The sequence below is a fragment of the Lissotriton vulgaris genome, chromosome 2_1 (genome assembly GCF_964263255.1).
Source record: "Lissotriton vulgaris chromosome 2_1, aLisVul1.2, whole genome shotgun sequence".
NCBI classification, from domain to species: domain Eukaryota; kingdom Metazoa; phylum Chordata; class Amphibia; order Caudata; family Salamandridae; genus Lissotriton; species Lissotriton vulgaris.
The window spans coordinates 656,270,931-656,287,521 of record NC_141687.1 but is presented as its reverse complement, the minus strand read 5'-3'; the positions used below and the strand labels follow the sequence as shown (position 1 = coordinate 656,287,521).

At 42.3% G+C, this 16,591-nt stretch overlaps 1 protein-coding gene across 1 annotated transcript in view; it reads left to right on the top strand.

Moving 5' to 3' along the window:
* The window catches only part of DCDC1 (doublecortin domain containing 1), a 1,639,395-nt gene that overhangs the window by 711,537 nt on the left and 911,267 nt on the right, over positions 1 to 16,591 (top strand). The window contains exons 13-14 of the mRNA XM_086955816.1: positions 6,545 to 6,670; positions 9,118 to 9,223. Coding sequence (XP_086811942.1) covers positions 6,545 to 6,670; positions 9,118 to 9,223 — 232 coding nt within the window. The remainder of the gene's footprint in view (positions 1 to 6,544; positions 6,671 to 9,117; positions 9,224 to 16,591) is intronic.

Genomic DNA, 16,591 nt, shown 5'->3' with positions numbered 1-16,591 from the left:
AGTAAAAACTGCCCCGATCTATCCCCACCGAAACACCACCGAGAAAATAGGGTCCAAGGGATATTTTAAGACCTGCCCAAGTTTATATCCCCAAACATGAAATGGCAATACTTATAGAAAACCGGGGGTCTGATGCAAAGCCAAATTAATAGGCTATAGAACAGGCATGACTGTTTCCAAATCAGTCAAGGATACAAAATTCCTATAAAGCCTATAAAGCAAGACATAACAGTGAACATAACCCCGAGCTGCAAGCGATTGTCGGTGAGACTCAAGCGAAATATCTATGTGGTCAATGGACTCCCATCAAATGTCATGCGATGATCAATAATCTCATTTGGTCATCCAGAGTCTTGGGGTGGTCTGTCTCTTGATCCTGGAGACCATTTCCACGCCCAATCTGTAAATATTCAATGGGTCAAGCCCATAATCACTGTGCTGACCATGAGAGAAGTAGAATCATATGGGAAATAGGGCAGTGCATAAAAGGAAAAAAGTGGTGAATAAAATAGAGTGAAGAGACTAAAAAAGGGGCTTTTATTTGAGATATTGTCTCTTCCCCTAATTAAAACCAAGAACAGTGCAATAAGGCAGTATCAAACAAATAATTAACTGCCATGAGGGGCCAACATGTTTCAGCCAGTAGGGAAAGAGGTCCCACGGCTTTCTTCAGAGCCTCTGTTCTACAAAATATTGCTACCGCAAGTGTAAATACAAAAGAATGAACTAATAAATCATGAAAAGGATATGGATGGACATATTAGTCTGTGTTCATATTCCTCCGTATCAGACGGTGTGTCTCACATCTAAAAAGACACACATAATGGAGTCTAAATTAAACATTCACTGTATGTCTCAAAAAAACAAATGCTTTAATGATAACAATTATAAGTTTACACTCACCCAGAATGACCGGGGGCTAGACCTCACCTCGCCTGGACCAAGCTCAGGAATGTAGAGAACAGAAAGCTTGAGAGGCAGGTAGAGCAAAATAACCAACATGTAACCCAACAGAGAACATAGGATAACTGACCAGTCCGTCGTTGCCCCAAAGCAAGACCTCTATCAGGTCCTACAGCAGGGGAGTTTGAACCTATTTAGTGACTGGCAACTTGTTTTAAAAGCTTCAGCTAGGTTCCATGTAAACAAATAGGTGTTTAAACACACTTAATAATAGCACAATTTAGAGGCTTTGCGAGGGTTGTTGACTCTAGTGAGCTTTGGCTTTGTCCTTAATCAGATTAAATGTCTGTCAGTGAGAGAGGGTTCTGGAAGGGTGTATTTCATATTTGGAAGAAATCAGGCGTGCTCATAGCCAGTTCTTCACTCAATGCACCCCATACCTTGCTTTCACAGAGCGGGGCCTCCATCTTCCTGAGCTTGGTCCAGGCGAGGTGAGGTCCAGTCCCTGGTCATTCTGAGTGAGTGTAAAGTTATAATTGTTATCATAAAAGCATTTGTTTGTTTGAGACACACAGTGAATGTTTAATTCAGACTCCATTATGTTTCTAATTTTAGATGTGAGACACACCGTCTGATACGGAGGAATGTGAACACAGACTAATATGTCCATCCATATCCTTTTCATGATTTATTAGTTCATTCTTTTGTATTTACACTTGCGGTAGCCATATTTTGTAGAACAGAGGCCCTGAAGAAAGCCATGGGACATCTTTCCCTACTGGCTGAAACATGTTGGCCCCTCGTGGCAGTTAGTTATTTGTTTGATACTGCCTTATTGCACTGTTCTTGGTTTTAATTAGAGGAAGAGACAATATCTCAAATAAAAGCCCCCTTTTTTGTCTCTTCACTCTATTTTATTCACCACTTTTTTCCTTTTTTGCACTGCACTAGTTCCCATATGATTTTACTTCTCTCATGGTCAGCACAGTGATTGTGGGCTTGACCCATTGAATATTTACAGATTGGGTGTGGAAATGGTCTCAATGATTAAGAGACAGACCACCCCAAGACTCTGGATGACCAAATGAGATTATTGATCATTGCATTACATTTGATGGGAATCCATTGACCACATAGATATTTCTTTTGAGTCTCACCAACAATCACTTGCAGTTCTGGGTTATGTTCACTGTTATGTCTTCCTTTATAGGCTTTATAGGAATTTCGTATCCTTGACTGATTTGGAAACAGTCATGCCTGTTCTATAGCCTATTGATTTGGCTTTGCATCAGACCCCTGGTTTTCTATAAGTATTGCCAATCTATCCCCACTCAATTCCATTCTACCCTACTATAATCCACCCAATCTGCCCCACTCTTCCCTAAACTACCTCGTTCCAATCTATCACATATATATCCCACTCCACTCTACCACGATCTACCCAACTCCTATCTACCCCATGAAATCTACCCCAATCTACTCCACTCCAAAATTCCCCACTCCATCCAATCTGCCATAATTCAATCTACCCCACTACAATCTACCATGCTAATCTACCTAACTCTCCTACTCCAATCTACCCCACTCAAGTCTACCCTAAACTACCCCACTTCACCCCACTGTAATCTATCCCACTCCATTCTACCCCACTCTCCCTCCACTCCACTTATGCCAATTGACCCCACTCCACTCTAGCCCCACCTACCCCATTCCACTCTACCCCAATCTATCCCTCTCCAATCTAGCCCACCCAACTCCACGCCACTAACCTTTAGCCATTCTGAACAGTAGCCACAATGGTATACATAATGGCTAAAACACATTGCCAAAGCCAATAGGTCTCACAGAGGATTGACCTATTGGCTTTCCAGTGCTTATTTCCTTAAAAAATAATCTTCTCTAGGAGATTTAAGACTTGCCATTCTGAATGAGTGGTGTGCTTGCCTTCTATCTTGCTCCCTCTGTGCTCCAGCATAGCGTAATCCTTTCAATTAAGCACTTCCTGGACTTTATTGTACCGTTAGTTTCCATGCTTGGGATGATTGCAATTTGCAACAAATAGTGATTGATAATCTGTGAATACAACAATCCTCAATTACTTTTGATAACCCTCAGGCGTACATACATACTACATAGAGCTTCTCTCACTGTGAATCATTATTTCTCAAAACTAACGATTTGCATCTTGTTCCGTTTGTATATTAGGCCCCTGAACTTTTTGTATGCACTGGTGGAGTTTTGCAACACTCAACATTACACCATTTGTGAAGTCTGCAAAGTTTCCTGTTTTAGGTTTGTCTTCGGCCGTGGATATTTTTTCTGTGCCATGCTGGGTCGCTTTAACAACATTCCAACATAATTTTTAATGTAATCAAATCCATCTTGATTGAAAATGTATGCAATCTTTTTCTATGCAAGTTCATCTTGGGCAGAGTTGTCCTATGTACTATGGCAAATCATGTACATGTGAATCACTGACCTGCTTTAGGAAGAATCTGAAATTTCGCTATTCCCTAGGAGCTAAAACTAGACTATATTTCTGATAGCTTCTACTGCTATAACGATTTCTGCAATCTAAGCGCCAGGATACCCGTAGGGTGACAGTCATGCACTATACAAGTACCGTCTTTCATTTCATTTCATTTCACAATGTTTGTCTGCAAGTTTACCTTTTCAACACAAATCTTCAGTGCCCCATTTTTAAGTAAATGTAGGGGAAACGTAGAATTTCACAACTTTGGGAAGTTTCCAATAAAACTTTGCAAAAGTTGCAAGAAAATCTTTTGGGGGAATTTTGCACACCTGTATCTAAAACTGAAGGCAGAAGAAACATACGTGATTCTTATGGAACCAAAACACATTCTGAATTCACCACCTGCTTAGACCATTACCCCTAGATGATTTCTCCATGAGCAATTTTCTACACAGAATATATTAAAAAGTAATAAATCCGAAGTAAAATCGGGTGTTGATCTTACTAGGAACTTTCAGGGTAATGAAGTGAGCGAGGGTGAGTTGCATAAACTCATCTGGTGAATGCTTGTAGAGCATCACAAAGCTGCAGCAGGGTTCTTATAAATTCAGAAATGAAATACACCATTGATCTCAATCAATATTTCGTTTTTACTAATCCTCAGGTCACACACATGGTCATAGATGAAGCTGTTCGAATAATTTTTATATGGGAGAATTGGAAATCATTTACACAACTTAGTATGTTGCCCCTTGCTGGCTTCTGAGTTGTAAGAGAATGGTGTTAAAGACATTGGGCCTGATTCACAAAGGTAAACATAGACCAAAAGTCTAAGTTTAGACCTAAAGTCTAACTTTACTATTAGTGAAGTTAGACATTTGGTCTAAGTTTAGACGAAAAGTCTAACATAGACCAAACATCTAACTTTAGTAGTAGTAAAGTTAGACTTTAGGACTTTATGTCTAAGTTAGACTTTTGGTGTAAACTTAGACCAAAAGTATACCTTTACTAGTATTAAAGTTAGACTTTAGGTCTAAACTTAGACTTCAGGTATAAACTTAGATCTTTGGTCTAAGTTTACCTTTGTGAATCAAGTCCATTGGATTTGAGTTGCAGATTTTTGACTGGCCTGCTCCCTTCTTACCTCGGTCCTTCAACTCACCTGCTTTGTTATGTGAGCATCATCAAACCAAATCAATCAATCAATCAATTAATCAGGAAATCGTAGAGCACATCACCCACCCTTGAGGGTCTCACAGCGCTGGGGGTGGGTGTGGGCAGCTCGGTTAGGGTCATTCGATTAGCCAGGTCTTGAGGTCCTTCCTGAATTGGTGCAGTGCCGGGTTCCATCGGAGTTAAAGGGGGAGTTGGTTCCAGGTCCTGGCTGCGAGGTGGGAGAAGGATCTTCCACTTGCTCTGGTCCTGTAGAAGCATGGGACAGTGACTAGGGAGGGGTCGGCTGATCGGAAGTTTCTCTTGGGGGCGTGGAAGGAGATTCGGTCATTGAGGTATTGGGGTCAGGTGTTGTGGAGGGCCTTATAGGTGTGCATGAGCAGATTGAAAGGTATTATTCTTTAGACAGGGAGCCTTCGGAGGTCGCTGAGGTGTTCGGTGATGTGGTTGTGTCATGGGATATCGAGGATTAGTCTGGCTGCTGCATTGCTGGATGGTCTGGAGCTTGCAGCGGGGTTTTTTATTGATTTCGGCGTAAAGGGTGTTGCCGTAGTCTTGTCTGCTGGTGATGAGAGTGTGAGTGACGGTTTTCCTGGAGACGAGGGGATCCCCTTTAACGTCGTGCGTAGTATCATCATTCAACATAAGAGGGCAATCGATGTACAATACAGGCACACACTCGGTGCAACACTTGTTATCTAGTGGTTAAATAGTGAGGTAAATACTCCCAACCCTACCACAAGCTCTGACACGCCTTGATGTAAGGGTCCAAGGAGTTTCAGTTATGCTATAACTGGAATACCCCTCACATCTTGATACTGAAAATCCATCTCTTAGAAGCAATGGCAAATAGAGGTTTCCTGTGATGAAGTAAAGTCTTTTGTTGATATCTCCCTGATTCTGTAATGTCTGAATGCTAGAGCAGGGTCAAGAGTGATTTGCATATGGCTGGGATGGCATGGGGAGCAAAAAAACAATAGATTTAGGTCCAGATCTCTGTACTGGGGTAAACGTTTGATATTGTTCAGCATTCCGTGTATCAATTGTTCTTTTTGCTAGAGTTTGCCACAGTACATCTTGTAAAGGGAAAGCAATGATCCAAAGCCACATCTTATTTGAAGTGCCAGGAGGCATTGGCGAGGAATACTGCTACTAAATGACATTATTTAAACACACTGGTAAAGAATGCGTATAACGTGAGGTCTATGTTTCCACTCATTGGTTTCAGCCGATCATCCACGCTTTATCTTTAGATATAGAACTCTTTTTCATGTATCTAATTTATATCTTGTAATTTAAGAGCCATACATGTACTTTGGTTTTGATATTCGAATTGTTGGTGAGAAGGGGGAGTTTTTTTGCCTCGAGAATGTGTTTTCTTGTAAAATAAATCCATGAAAATGAAATACAAAAAATCGATTCTTACATTTACATGGCAAAGCCAGACTTGAAAATGCAAGCTTCAAGATTAATTTCTGCTTCGACTGAAATTCCTAGTTTGGGTTAAAAGTTATTTTGAGTAAGTCAATCATTGTTCAGGTAGTGTATTGACCAGAGGTGTCTAGCAGGGGCCCAAGGTGGAGCATTGTCTGCCAGAATTTCCTGACATGCACATATAGCGAATTTTCATAAATCGGTCTGTATATAAGGAATTTGCATAATCGATGGTTAGCCAGAAACTATGAAATGAATCTGGTGTTCTTGGACAATCTTGACACCCCCTGCTGCAGACAATATAGTAACTGCCGACAGGAAAGACATGCACATTTTCAGTGGTAGAGGTGATACAATACAAGAAATTACATTATGATCTCTGCTACCAGACTACTGATTTTTGCGATAAAAATATACTGTGAGTGAATTTGCTCTAAGTTAATGGCACTTAATTCTAAATACTTGTTTTACATTTCTGATTCATACGTCATTCATTATTACTATATATTATTTCCGGCTGTTCGCTTTTTCATTTAATGAAAGGTGTTTCACATTTTTCAGGTCACCCATAAACCCAGTTCTGAGTTTGACATTTGACAGAGCGACATCCATAGAATATGATGGCATCACTGCAGTGTGCAAAGATTTCCTGGACCCTGACCTGCCTCTATCGCGTCACCATGAAAAGTATTGCACCTACACATTTGCAAATATATTTATTTGTCTTCTGTTATTGTTATCAGACCCTTTTAGCCTTTTCCTTGTGCTCTGTTAAAATCTGCACTTCTCCACTACGTTTTTAATAGTATAGTTTTCTTCTGCCGCGTTCATATATTATTTCACCTGAATGCAGTATGTCTGTGGATATCCAGCCCTGCTAAGTTTCCCAGGTCCACGCGGGACGTACTTCCCCAGTCCAGTTGTTTTCTTTGAATTCTGGGACCCCTAGTCTTATTTATCCCAATTGACTACAAGTCCTAGAATTCAAAGGGAAAAACCTGGCAACCCAATCCACTTGCAATCTATTAGTATGCTCAGCCTAAATAAAAGATAAGGAACGCTTCAGTTTTCCATTTCTTATAAATGGAGGAAGTCTGTTGTTTGGGTTTTGTCAACAGGTGGTGTCAGACTGTTTGATTCAGTATCTGCTTTGAGCCCCAATGTTCAGCTTTATTGAGATTTCTCGGTTGTACAAACCTGTGCCATATATGATGCCGCAGTGGCTGACCTTGATAGGTTATCAATGAAGATTATCATTTATGTGACAGAGTATGTTCGCTGATTTTCCATCGGGACTCCAAGCTGACAACATCCCACGACTGGGGTGACCAGGAGAGTTTGTACCAGGAACTATCTAAGAACCAGAGGTGCCAGAAGAAAGCCCCACGTGTGAGAGACCCTACACATGATTTGCTGCTTTAGATTTCCCAAGAAGCCGATGTTGCACATCTGGTGCTGAAGCAAGCCTTGGTCTCCCTTCACTGGGTGCACCCGAGGCAGACCCACCCAAAGCACCTGATTATTGAGACACTACCCTATCCACAGCAAAGGTGCAAACTCTGACAGCTCACAGCTGCACAGGGGGAGCGCAGCAGTGAAAAATGCAGGGATGGTTTGAAACCACAGATCCATCTTTAACTGGAAGAAGAGCAGCCTCATTCATAAAGGGTACAGGGATCCTCACAGATGGGTGCGGTGTGTGACTGCAATCACCTGCAGGAGAGGTCTCAGGGGCCCTGCCGCCCCTGTGCCACTGCCTATGCCTGCCTTGGGCAAGGGTAAGGGTGTGTGTACGGTTGATCAGTGCCAGATCTTCCAATGTTGTCAATTTACTTTCACTTAGTTCGAGTTAGCGTCTGCTTATTATTGTTTTATGAAGCAGCGCATACCTCTCATCTCCCTACTGCTAGTAGTCTCAAGGTATGATTTCTGGCAGCAGGGAAAGCAGATGATGTGGCTGTCGTGCAGAAACTATAGTGTTTCCCTTCTGTCACTCAGGTTAAAACCACAACAATAATAAAGTGATGGATGGATGGGGTGCTTGAATTACTTTCAGCCACTGGCAATCGCTGAGGGTCGCATTCCAGTCCATTGTTTTTACCCACCAAGGAACTCTGGATAAAGGCCTACCTAATGTAAATCAGTACCGGCCCTGCTGCTCGTGGGAACAACCTGGCCTGACCTGCCAAGCGAAGGCCCCTCCAGAAGAGACCACAAGCAACTCTGACCAGTTTCAACCTCCTTAGGTCTCATCAATGAGATTTAGCTTGAGTCCTATGGCACAGTGAGCACGGGACATACATCTGTGGATACCCGGCACAATTAGGACTTACACTGCAACAAGGTATTGGATGGAATGCAAGAATTAATCTCAGCCACTGATTATTGTTCACGCCTCATTCCCGTCCATCATTTTGTCCAGACTAGAGTCCCGTGCTCACTTTTCCACTGGAACCAAGCTACACCCGACTGAGAAGCCCCAATCAGGACAAAACTTGTCTTGGGTTGCATGTGCTCTGGTTTGGGGAGGGACTGGCAGTGCAGGCTGGACTGTTCCTATCGGAGTGGGGTGAAAACTGATTTGCATGTGGTGGGATCCAAACTGAGGAGGCTTAAAGGACAACAGAGCGCTGGGTTGGGCTGCTACCCTGAGCAATTTCCAGTGGTTATACTTTTGCAAGCATCCTCCCATCACCTGTTGTGTGTTTGATTTACCACTCAGGGTTAGGCATCCATGAGTCGCAGTGGTAAAGCAGAATTCCCTGCAGCCAGATACCCACCCATGTCAGTCAAAGACATCTAGCTGCGGAGAATGGGGCAGGTAAAGTGAATCTTCGAGAAATTCAGACACCCCATTTCTTAGACAGCGTTTCACTTTGTCCACACGTATCTAAGAACTGGCTGTTCCCAAACTATTCTTTTGTGTGTTTGTGAAAGTATTATTGCTTTTTTATGATTGCTTAGTTCTTCATACGTGGCTCAGGTTTGTGGTTACCTTTCATTTCAAAATGCCTAAATACTGACCAGCGAACACATTTCTAGAACTCTGACCTTTAGAGTAACATTTATTTTGTGCATGTTTAGAAGATTCACTGTAAGTGTTCAGTTGCTGTAATTTTCTTTTTTTTTTTAAGCTGGGAAGTTTGCATTGGGTTTCCAGACAATATTAGATGTACAAATCGACACGTTTATCAGGAAATGGAACTCGTGGCCACGCAAAGCCATTTTATACAATGCAAGGTAAGTATTTTTCAATGACAACCCATTTTGTCAAACCTACAGTAATTCATACATATCCTTATAAGTATTTTTCTTTGTCAGAAGCCATTAGGTGTTGAGTAGAAAAAACAAGCCAGGAGCATATTTTAGTAGTGCAGAATGTGTTGGTTTAGTTCTGTACACAGTGTCCAGATGTAATCATGATAATTGTGGTCACGTTGCTTCAGTAAACCTTCCCCTGCTGCGAGAGCCGTCAAACACAAGCCTTTCTGCCACTGGGGAGAATAGATGTGTTTGCCTTGTCCTCTTTGTTAAAGGACACTGCCACTGTTCAGCTTATCAATCTTACAAATACCATTAGGAAGGCAAATGTACACTCGGCTGTTCCAAATTACAAAATTAAAATAACATTACTTTTATTGAGAGTGCATTTTCCTTCTATTTCCTAAATGCTGGCAACACATTTTCCGTCTCTGCCAATCAGTGTGCCCTTCTCTCCCATCTGAATATTTATTTCTCTACCCAACAACAAATCCCACTAGAGCAGTCAATAACTCCTAAGTAGCTTACTATTGTCCTGAAAATGCAAAGCATTTTGATTATTGTCAGTCCATTTGGTGGTGCTGATGGGTTTGAGCTGCTTTTTTTCATCATGCCAAGAAAGCCATGTTGTGTCCATAGATTTCAACATGGTGTTTGTGCTGGAGGCCTTCCAATGCCTCCCAATGCCTAATGGATTCCCCCAGGATTCCATCCGGCCTCCTATCATCTTCAACATATACATGGAGCCACTTGGAACTCTTCTCACAGATAACAGTATCAAGATTCATCAATAAGCCAATGAAACACATTGCTATAGTTGCCCTATGTGGGAAAGGTATGCCCAGACGTGGGCCCTATACTCACTGTGCCACTAGATTCAAGCTAGCCTGGCTGATGAGGGATGATGCCCAGAAACCGGACCCACAATGCTCGTTTCCAGTCTAGGGAGGACCTGGCCTGGCAGTTCTGGCTGGACTGTTCCCCTGGGGAGCAGGGTCATAACTGATTTGCATATGGTTGGGTCTGAACTAGGGTGGCATGGTGAGCAAAACGCAATGGATTTAACCGAGATCTGTGGCTGGGGTGAATGTTTGACAATATTCAGCATTCTGTCCATCATCTTTCTGTGTTGCTGATGAAGCACAACTCCAATAACCCTCTCTCATGCTTCAGACTTTCAATGCATCAACACTACTTGCACATCATCCAGACCTGAAGGTCCAGCACCTGCCTTTAGCTAAATTCAACCAAGACAGAATCATTACCTGGCTTAGTTGTTTCAACCTTGACTTCTTCAAACCCCCAACTCTCACCGAATGACAAACCACTTGGATTTACCCTGGACACCAACCTCTCCCTTAAGAAACACTTTACCAAAAAACACTAAGATTGCCCTGTACCAGCTCTCTCTTCCATAGAAAATCATGCTGTTTCTTTCAGAAAACAACGTCAGAACTGTTGTTCAAGCCGTTGTACTCTTGCATTTGTATGGTGTTTATGCAGTACTCCATGGCTCTTAGACTCCACAAAGCCCCCCTTGAGGCATCCTATTTGCCACAGCATTTCTCATCCACAACAGTAAGGAATATGATCACATCAGCCCCACACTAATGGAACTTCATTGGCTTCCCACGCCAGACTGCACCATCTTGAACACCAGCTGCCAGATTTACAAAGCCATCCCAAACAGCACCCCACATATCTTGCAGACAAATTCTCTACCTCTGGTGGTTCTCAGCACACCCTCAGCCAGGGCATAGTCACACTACAGATTAAAAAGTGTTAACAAGTAAAAACAATACCACAGGCCTTTTATATCCATGTTCCCACAATCTGGAGCAACAACTCTGTATCTATCAGGATTGCAGCACAATTTAGGTAAGACTCACCTCTGAGAACAATACATCACAATGCATTACCCGTCCACAGCACTGCTACCACTCCATTACTCAAAGACTTAAAGCTTGCCTTTGAACATGGGTAGTCCTTTGCTGCCTTTTGGTGAGTCTTGCACAACAGAACTACCTTATACATATATAACAGGCAGAACATGGATGGACATGATCTCCTGTGCTCGCTCAGTGCAGAGGGAACGTGGCAAGTCCAGGAATGATAGCCTCCCATGATCTGTGCCCATCTTGTTATAGGAAGTTCAATATCGTGATTGCATCTAATGTTTTCCTCAGGAAAGTGCTTTTAGGTGAATGGACATTGTGAGCACTGTAAAAAAAATCTCCTGGTTCATGTTTTTTCATTTTATGATCTGTTGCATAAATGTGGGCTTGGTGGCAGGGGTATAGCTTGGTCAATAAGATTGGTTGGGGGGGGGGGGTTGCTTCAGATTTTCTGACAATCAGGCTGCTATATAATGTTTAAATACATTATAAGGCAAGCAGGGTGCATGAGAGAGGCTTATGGGGCAATGGAAAGGGAGATGAATGTGGATTGGTGGGGGTACTAAGAGAGAAAACACAATGTTTTGTAAAATAACCAATATTCTGAGGACTTTAAAAACAAAGAGGAAAGAGTGTGTGTGCATTTCTTTCTGTAGGAATGTAAAAATCGTTGGTGAAATCCAACTGATATCTACCAATACCCGACTGAAAGCACCTATACCCAACTATTTTCCAGAAAAAAACATTTATTTATTTACTCCTGAAGCCATGCCCCTGCTGGTTGGAAAAATCCATATTTTGCGTGATATTCCCAGAGATTTTTGCCTTCTTTTCTGTAACCCATTTTAGCTGGCCAAAGGACTCACAATTTACTCCTGCTACCCAGTGGTAAAGTGCTTTTGCTCTCCTCTCTAAACATGTTAGAATTGGCATATCCTTAATTGGCACATTTAATGTATTTGTAAGTCCCTAGTAAAAGGTACTACATGCACCCAGTGCCTTTAAAGTAAATGCTACTAGTAGGCTGCAGCACTCATTGTGCAACCCACTAAAGTAGTTCTGAAACACATATCTCCTGGCCTGCCACTGCAGCGTGAGTGTGCATGTTTAAACTACCATTTCGAACCTGACAAAATAAACCTTCCTTTTTAATACTTATAAGCCCCCTGAGGTAGGCCTTAAAAGCCCATAGGTCAAGGTGCAAGGGCATGAGTATTGAATATTGTGCATTCCTTGGCAGAGAAAAACCTTCAAAGTAATTTTGCACTGTGGCAACGCTGGCTATCCCATGGGTTAATACTTGCTGACACTATTATCTTCATTAAGTACTACATACAGTTTGGTAATAGCTACGAAAATGGTACAAACACACATTTTATTAGTAATATAAAAATTCAACGTAATGTTCAAGTTGGGTTTTATATAATAATATTTTAGATTTTACACTTTTAGAAAGTTGTTGTTGTGCCTAAAACCAAAAGGCTTTCCTGCAAGTGCCCAGCTTTAACCTGACCCACAATAGCTCCCCTGTGAGGAGATGTGTATTGCTCTCAAACAGTAGATAATGGGCTCGGGGTATAGGGAGGGGGACTCCAAAGGATGCTTACATTCTCACCGGCAGATAAAGTTCACACCTATGCCTGCCCCCCCATTTGTCTCTCTAATCAGACTTGCACCAAACCTAGTGGGAGTAGAGGAACTGGCCAGAGCTCGTTTACAGGGTGGACAAAGGATTCCCCTCCACCAATAGGCTGGCACTGGACATAAAAGTGGAATTCACAGACCTCTCCCCAGAACATTCCTGTGGGAAATCAGAATAAGGACTGCCCTACTGTTGGAAGAACCAGAAAGAAGACTGGACCTGCTTGTCTTGAACCAAGGAACCCAGTAGTGACTCCAAGTGCTAGTTGGTTGACCTCCTGTTTGAGCTACAGGGACACAACAAGGTTTCAGAGGCCTCTCTCCATGCAATTGCCCAGCTAACCAGTTCCAGCTGGACCTGCCTTGGATCCTGTTACTGACCCCTGCTGCAGTGAGTCTTAACCTCCAAGTGGTACCCACCAGGCCCTAGACCCTTGGCTGGTGTTAGGGTGTACTCCTACTGTTCCGAACTGCAGGAAGTGGGAATTCAGAAACATTTTTGCAAATTTCTGCCTGGAGTACTGACGGAGACAGCGATTGCCTCTGAAGCCACAGCTGTTGGCATTAAAACACCAGTGAGCCTCAGCTCTCTGGTTTTGCCCCGCTGACAGAGAGCTGACTTCCACATACATTTCCAAGTTTGAACCTAGCAGGCTTCATTGACACTGTTGCTGAGCAGCACCCAATTGATGTCAAGGCTTTCTCAGGCATAGCTTTCAGACTTTGCCCTATTGGAGGTTTCCTGCCCCTGTCCATGACCGCAAAGGGACCCTGCTCTTTAGCAACCCGCTGTTGTTGAGCCCCACTTCATATCCAGCTTGAAGTCAACCTCGCCACAGGTCCGTCAGCAGGCACTTTTCCCCCATTAAGACCCTTGGCCTTAATTTTTGACTTTGGCTCAGTCTAGTGGGACCAGATAAATATGTCTGGTACTTTGACGCTTTGTAGTATTTGGCACTATTTTTATTTCAAACTTTACATTTCATATTACCAGCTCTACTGGTTGGACTTTTGTTGCTTTTGAGTAATTGTTCTTATTGAAATATCTATTTTTCTAAAAAGGTTTGCCATTTTTCTTGTGTTGTGTTTTCACTTTATAAATATTTGAGCACTGCATAAGTATTTTACACATTGCCTCTGAGTTACATCAGACTGCTTTGTGCCAAACTACCAGAGAGTTTAGCACAGATTCTATTAGTGACTTAAGTGGCTGTGATTATTATTTGAGGTGGGTTCTCACCCCCCTCAACTAATACTCCAATTTCTAACAGGTTTTAATTACCTCAATTGATGCATGTTTAGCATGTTTATGCCATATATCAATTAAGCAACGATGCACAAGTGTAAACCCCTTGTAGCAGCTCTGTCTCAAAGGTGCCTGATAAGTTTCTGTTCTGTCTATAAATTACCTCAAATTTTAGGAAGACGCTAATGCCCAGCACGAGGATCTTCATTGGAAATGGTGTGAAAGATAAAACATTGATGTTGCAGTGATATTACTTAAAAATAAGTCACCTTGGCATTGTCTCATGAAAAATTAATTGTACCCATTCTAAGCTGTAACTTTGATGACAAAATATTACAATTTTCTTGGATTAATTAAACTCATATACTCTAGAGGTAAATACATAGGTCCCCATTAGGATGGCGGGCGTGCAAAACGGGACCGCCCACCATAGGAGTGGCGGTCCCGCCTTGGCAATTACATTTTTACATTTGCGGCGGGCGGTGCTGAAAGCGCCACCCGCCGCAATGGTAAAAATGCACGTTGTGCATTTCAAAGCACAACATGACAGGCACAGCGCGGTGCCTGCCATGTTGCAATTTGAAATGCGGGGGGGGGTACCATAGGTACCCCCCATGTGTACCCCCCACCCCCGGAGTCCAAGGGGACCTGCTCCGGGCCCCCGCAGGGAGTCTCCGAATGCCTTTCCGTGGCAGCATTGCCGCCCCGGAAAGGCATGTCTGCAAGCCCATCCTAATATGGCTGGCGGTGTCTAATAGACACCGCCACCATATTAAACATTTTCTGCCCCGGCCGCAAGGCGAACGCGGCGGAAAAGCGGCGGACGGTGTTTACGTCTGCCGCGGTCCCCCCCGCCATAGTGGCGGGGGAAATGGGTGGCGGGTGGGCAGGAATGTCGGGCGGATCGCCACCGCCACCATGGCGCCGGCGATCCGCCCGACATCGTAATGGACCCCATAGTTTGATTAAAAACTTGAGAATGAGACATTTATATATGTCGGGTGAATTGTTATGACGGACAAAGAGTTTTCCAAAAACTCCTGCAACCACCAACATAACATTCAGCTGCTACTGGATTTGTGTGCTTTTTTATATTTTAGAATAGAGGGTTCTTTGGGCTACCTCTTGGGTATTTCCTTTACATAATTATTATACCCCATTGGTGAAAGTTGTATTTTGAATGCATTTAATGCATTATGTATCATAATGCAAAGCTTTTGAAGAGCTGAAGTCCACAGGTTGTTAAGACTTCCAAGCTATGTTTTGTAAACTTTTCATCAATTGGTGGCCACACATGCCCTACATAAACATTATGAATTCATTCGCGAAACATTTTGATGTAATTATGGTTCTCATTTTTAAAGTAATTATTGCCATTCATTTCCTGTGGTTCCGCGTACTGTAGTTGTTCAAAGATTTCTTCAACCATGAACGGAGGGAGAATGATATTGGAAACTCAACCTCCAATACCAACAGATTATCTGCATTTTGTAGATGTCAATGATGACAGGGAACCTGGCAAACTGCTTGAGATGCATTCAGTCAGACCAGGAAAATGATATGTTAAAGGAGTAATCTAGTGTAGAGCAACAAAACAGTTCTAGTGTCTGAGTCCTGAATCTCTACAATCACCAGTAATAAGCATTGCAGAATGTTTGTGTGTTTGATGATGTCAGGTGGGATTTTGAAATCTATTGTGAAGTTACTCAGTGGATGGGTCTTTTCAAGAAGTTTACAGAAAGGTGTCATTTGGCCATCACTACAGACATCCTTGTTTTTGTTTCCGAAGAAACACCACTAATTCACACCTTTATATTCCATCTGGACAGTGATACAAATATTGCTTTTAAGAGCAGCTATCCCTTTATGATGATAGCAGAATTCCTAGGTATTCTAAATGAGGCTTCCTGGTACACAAGGTTGGCTTTAAAAAAAGACTTTTATTGTGATAAGTATCAAATCAGGATATAAATAGAGCTTTTTGAGTTTACTTCTGGGCATTATGAACATTTAATTATGTCCTTTGTTATACAATGTACTAGGCACCTTTTAGGCTGCTATCAACAGTTGTGAGAAAGTGGTTCTATATATACTGGACCAAAGTAAGGTACAGTGTGTATAGAGTCCACAATCCCCAGAGGTATAACAGAGGTAAAAGTCAGAGCTGACCTTACTCTCAAAAGTGGTAGCTTGGTCGAGCAGTAAGGCAGTACCAGAGGACAGTGTAAAGCATTTATTGTACACAAGCAGTCAGCAAAAGGCTTCACACACTCAAGGACTAAACTCCAGGCCAATTGTTTTTATATCAAAAGATATAGTTGTTTTATTTTTAGAACCAACAGGTATCAAAATATACTTTTCTCAATATGAGTACTCTCAGGTCATTACTTAGCAAAGAGGCAATGAACTTTGTAAATACAATAGGTACAATGGTTGCAGTAGGCAATACAACTCTAAACACAATTTAACATTGAGCTCAATGGGTTTTTCTACATAAATGCAGCTGATTACTTTATAGATTGTTTTTGTAACTTCAGGACTGGATCCTAGATTCAGTCCTGGGGT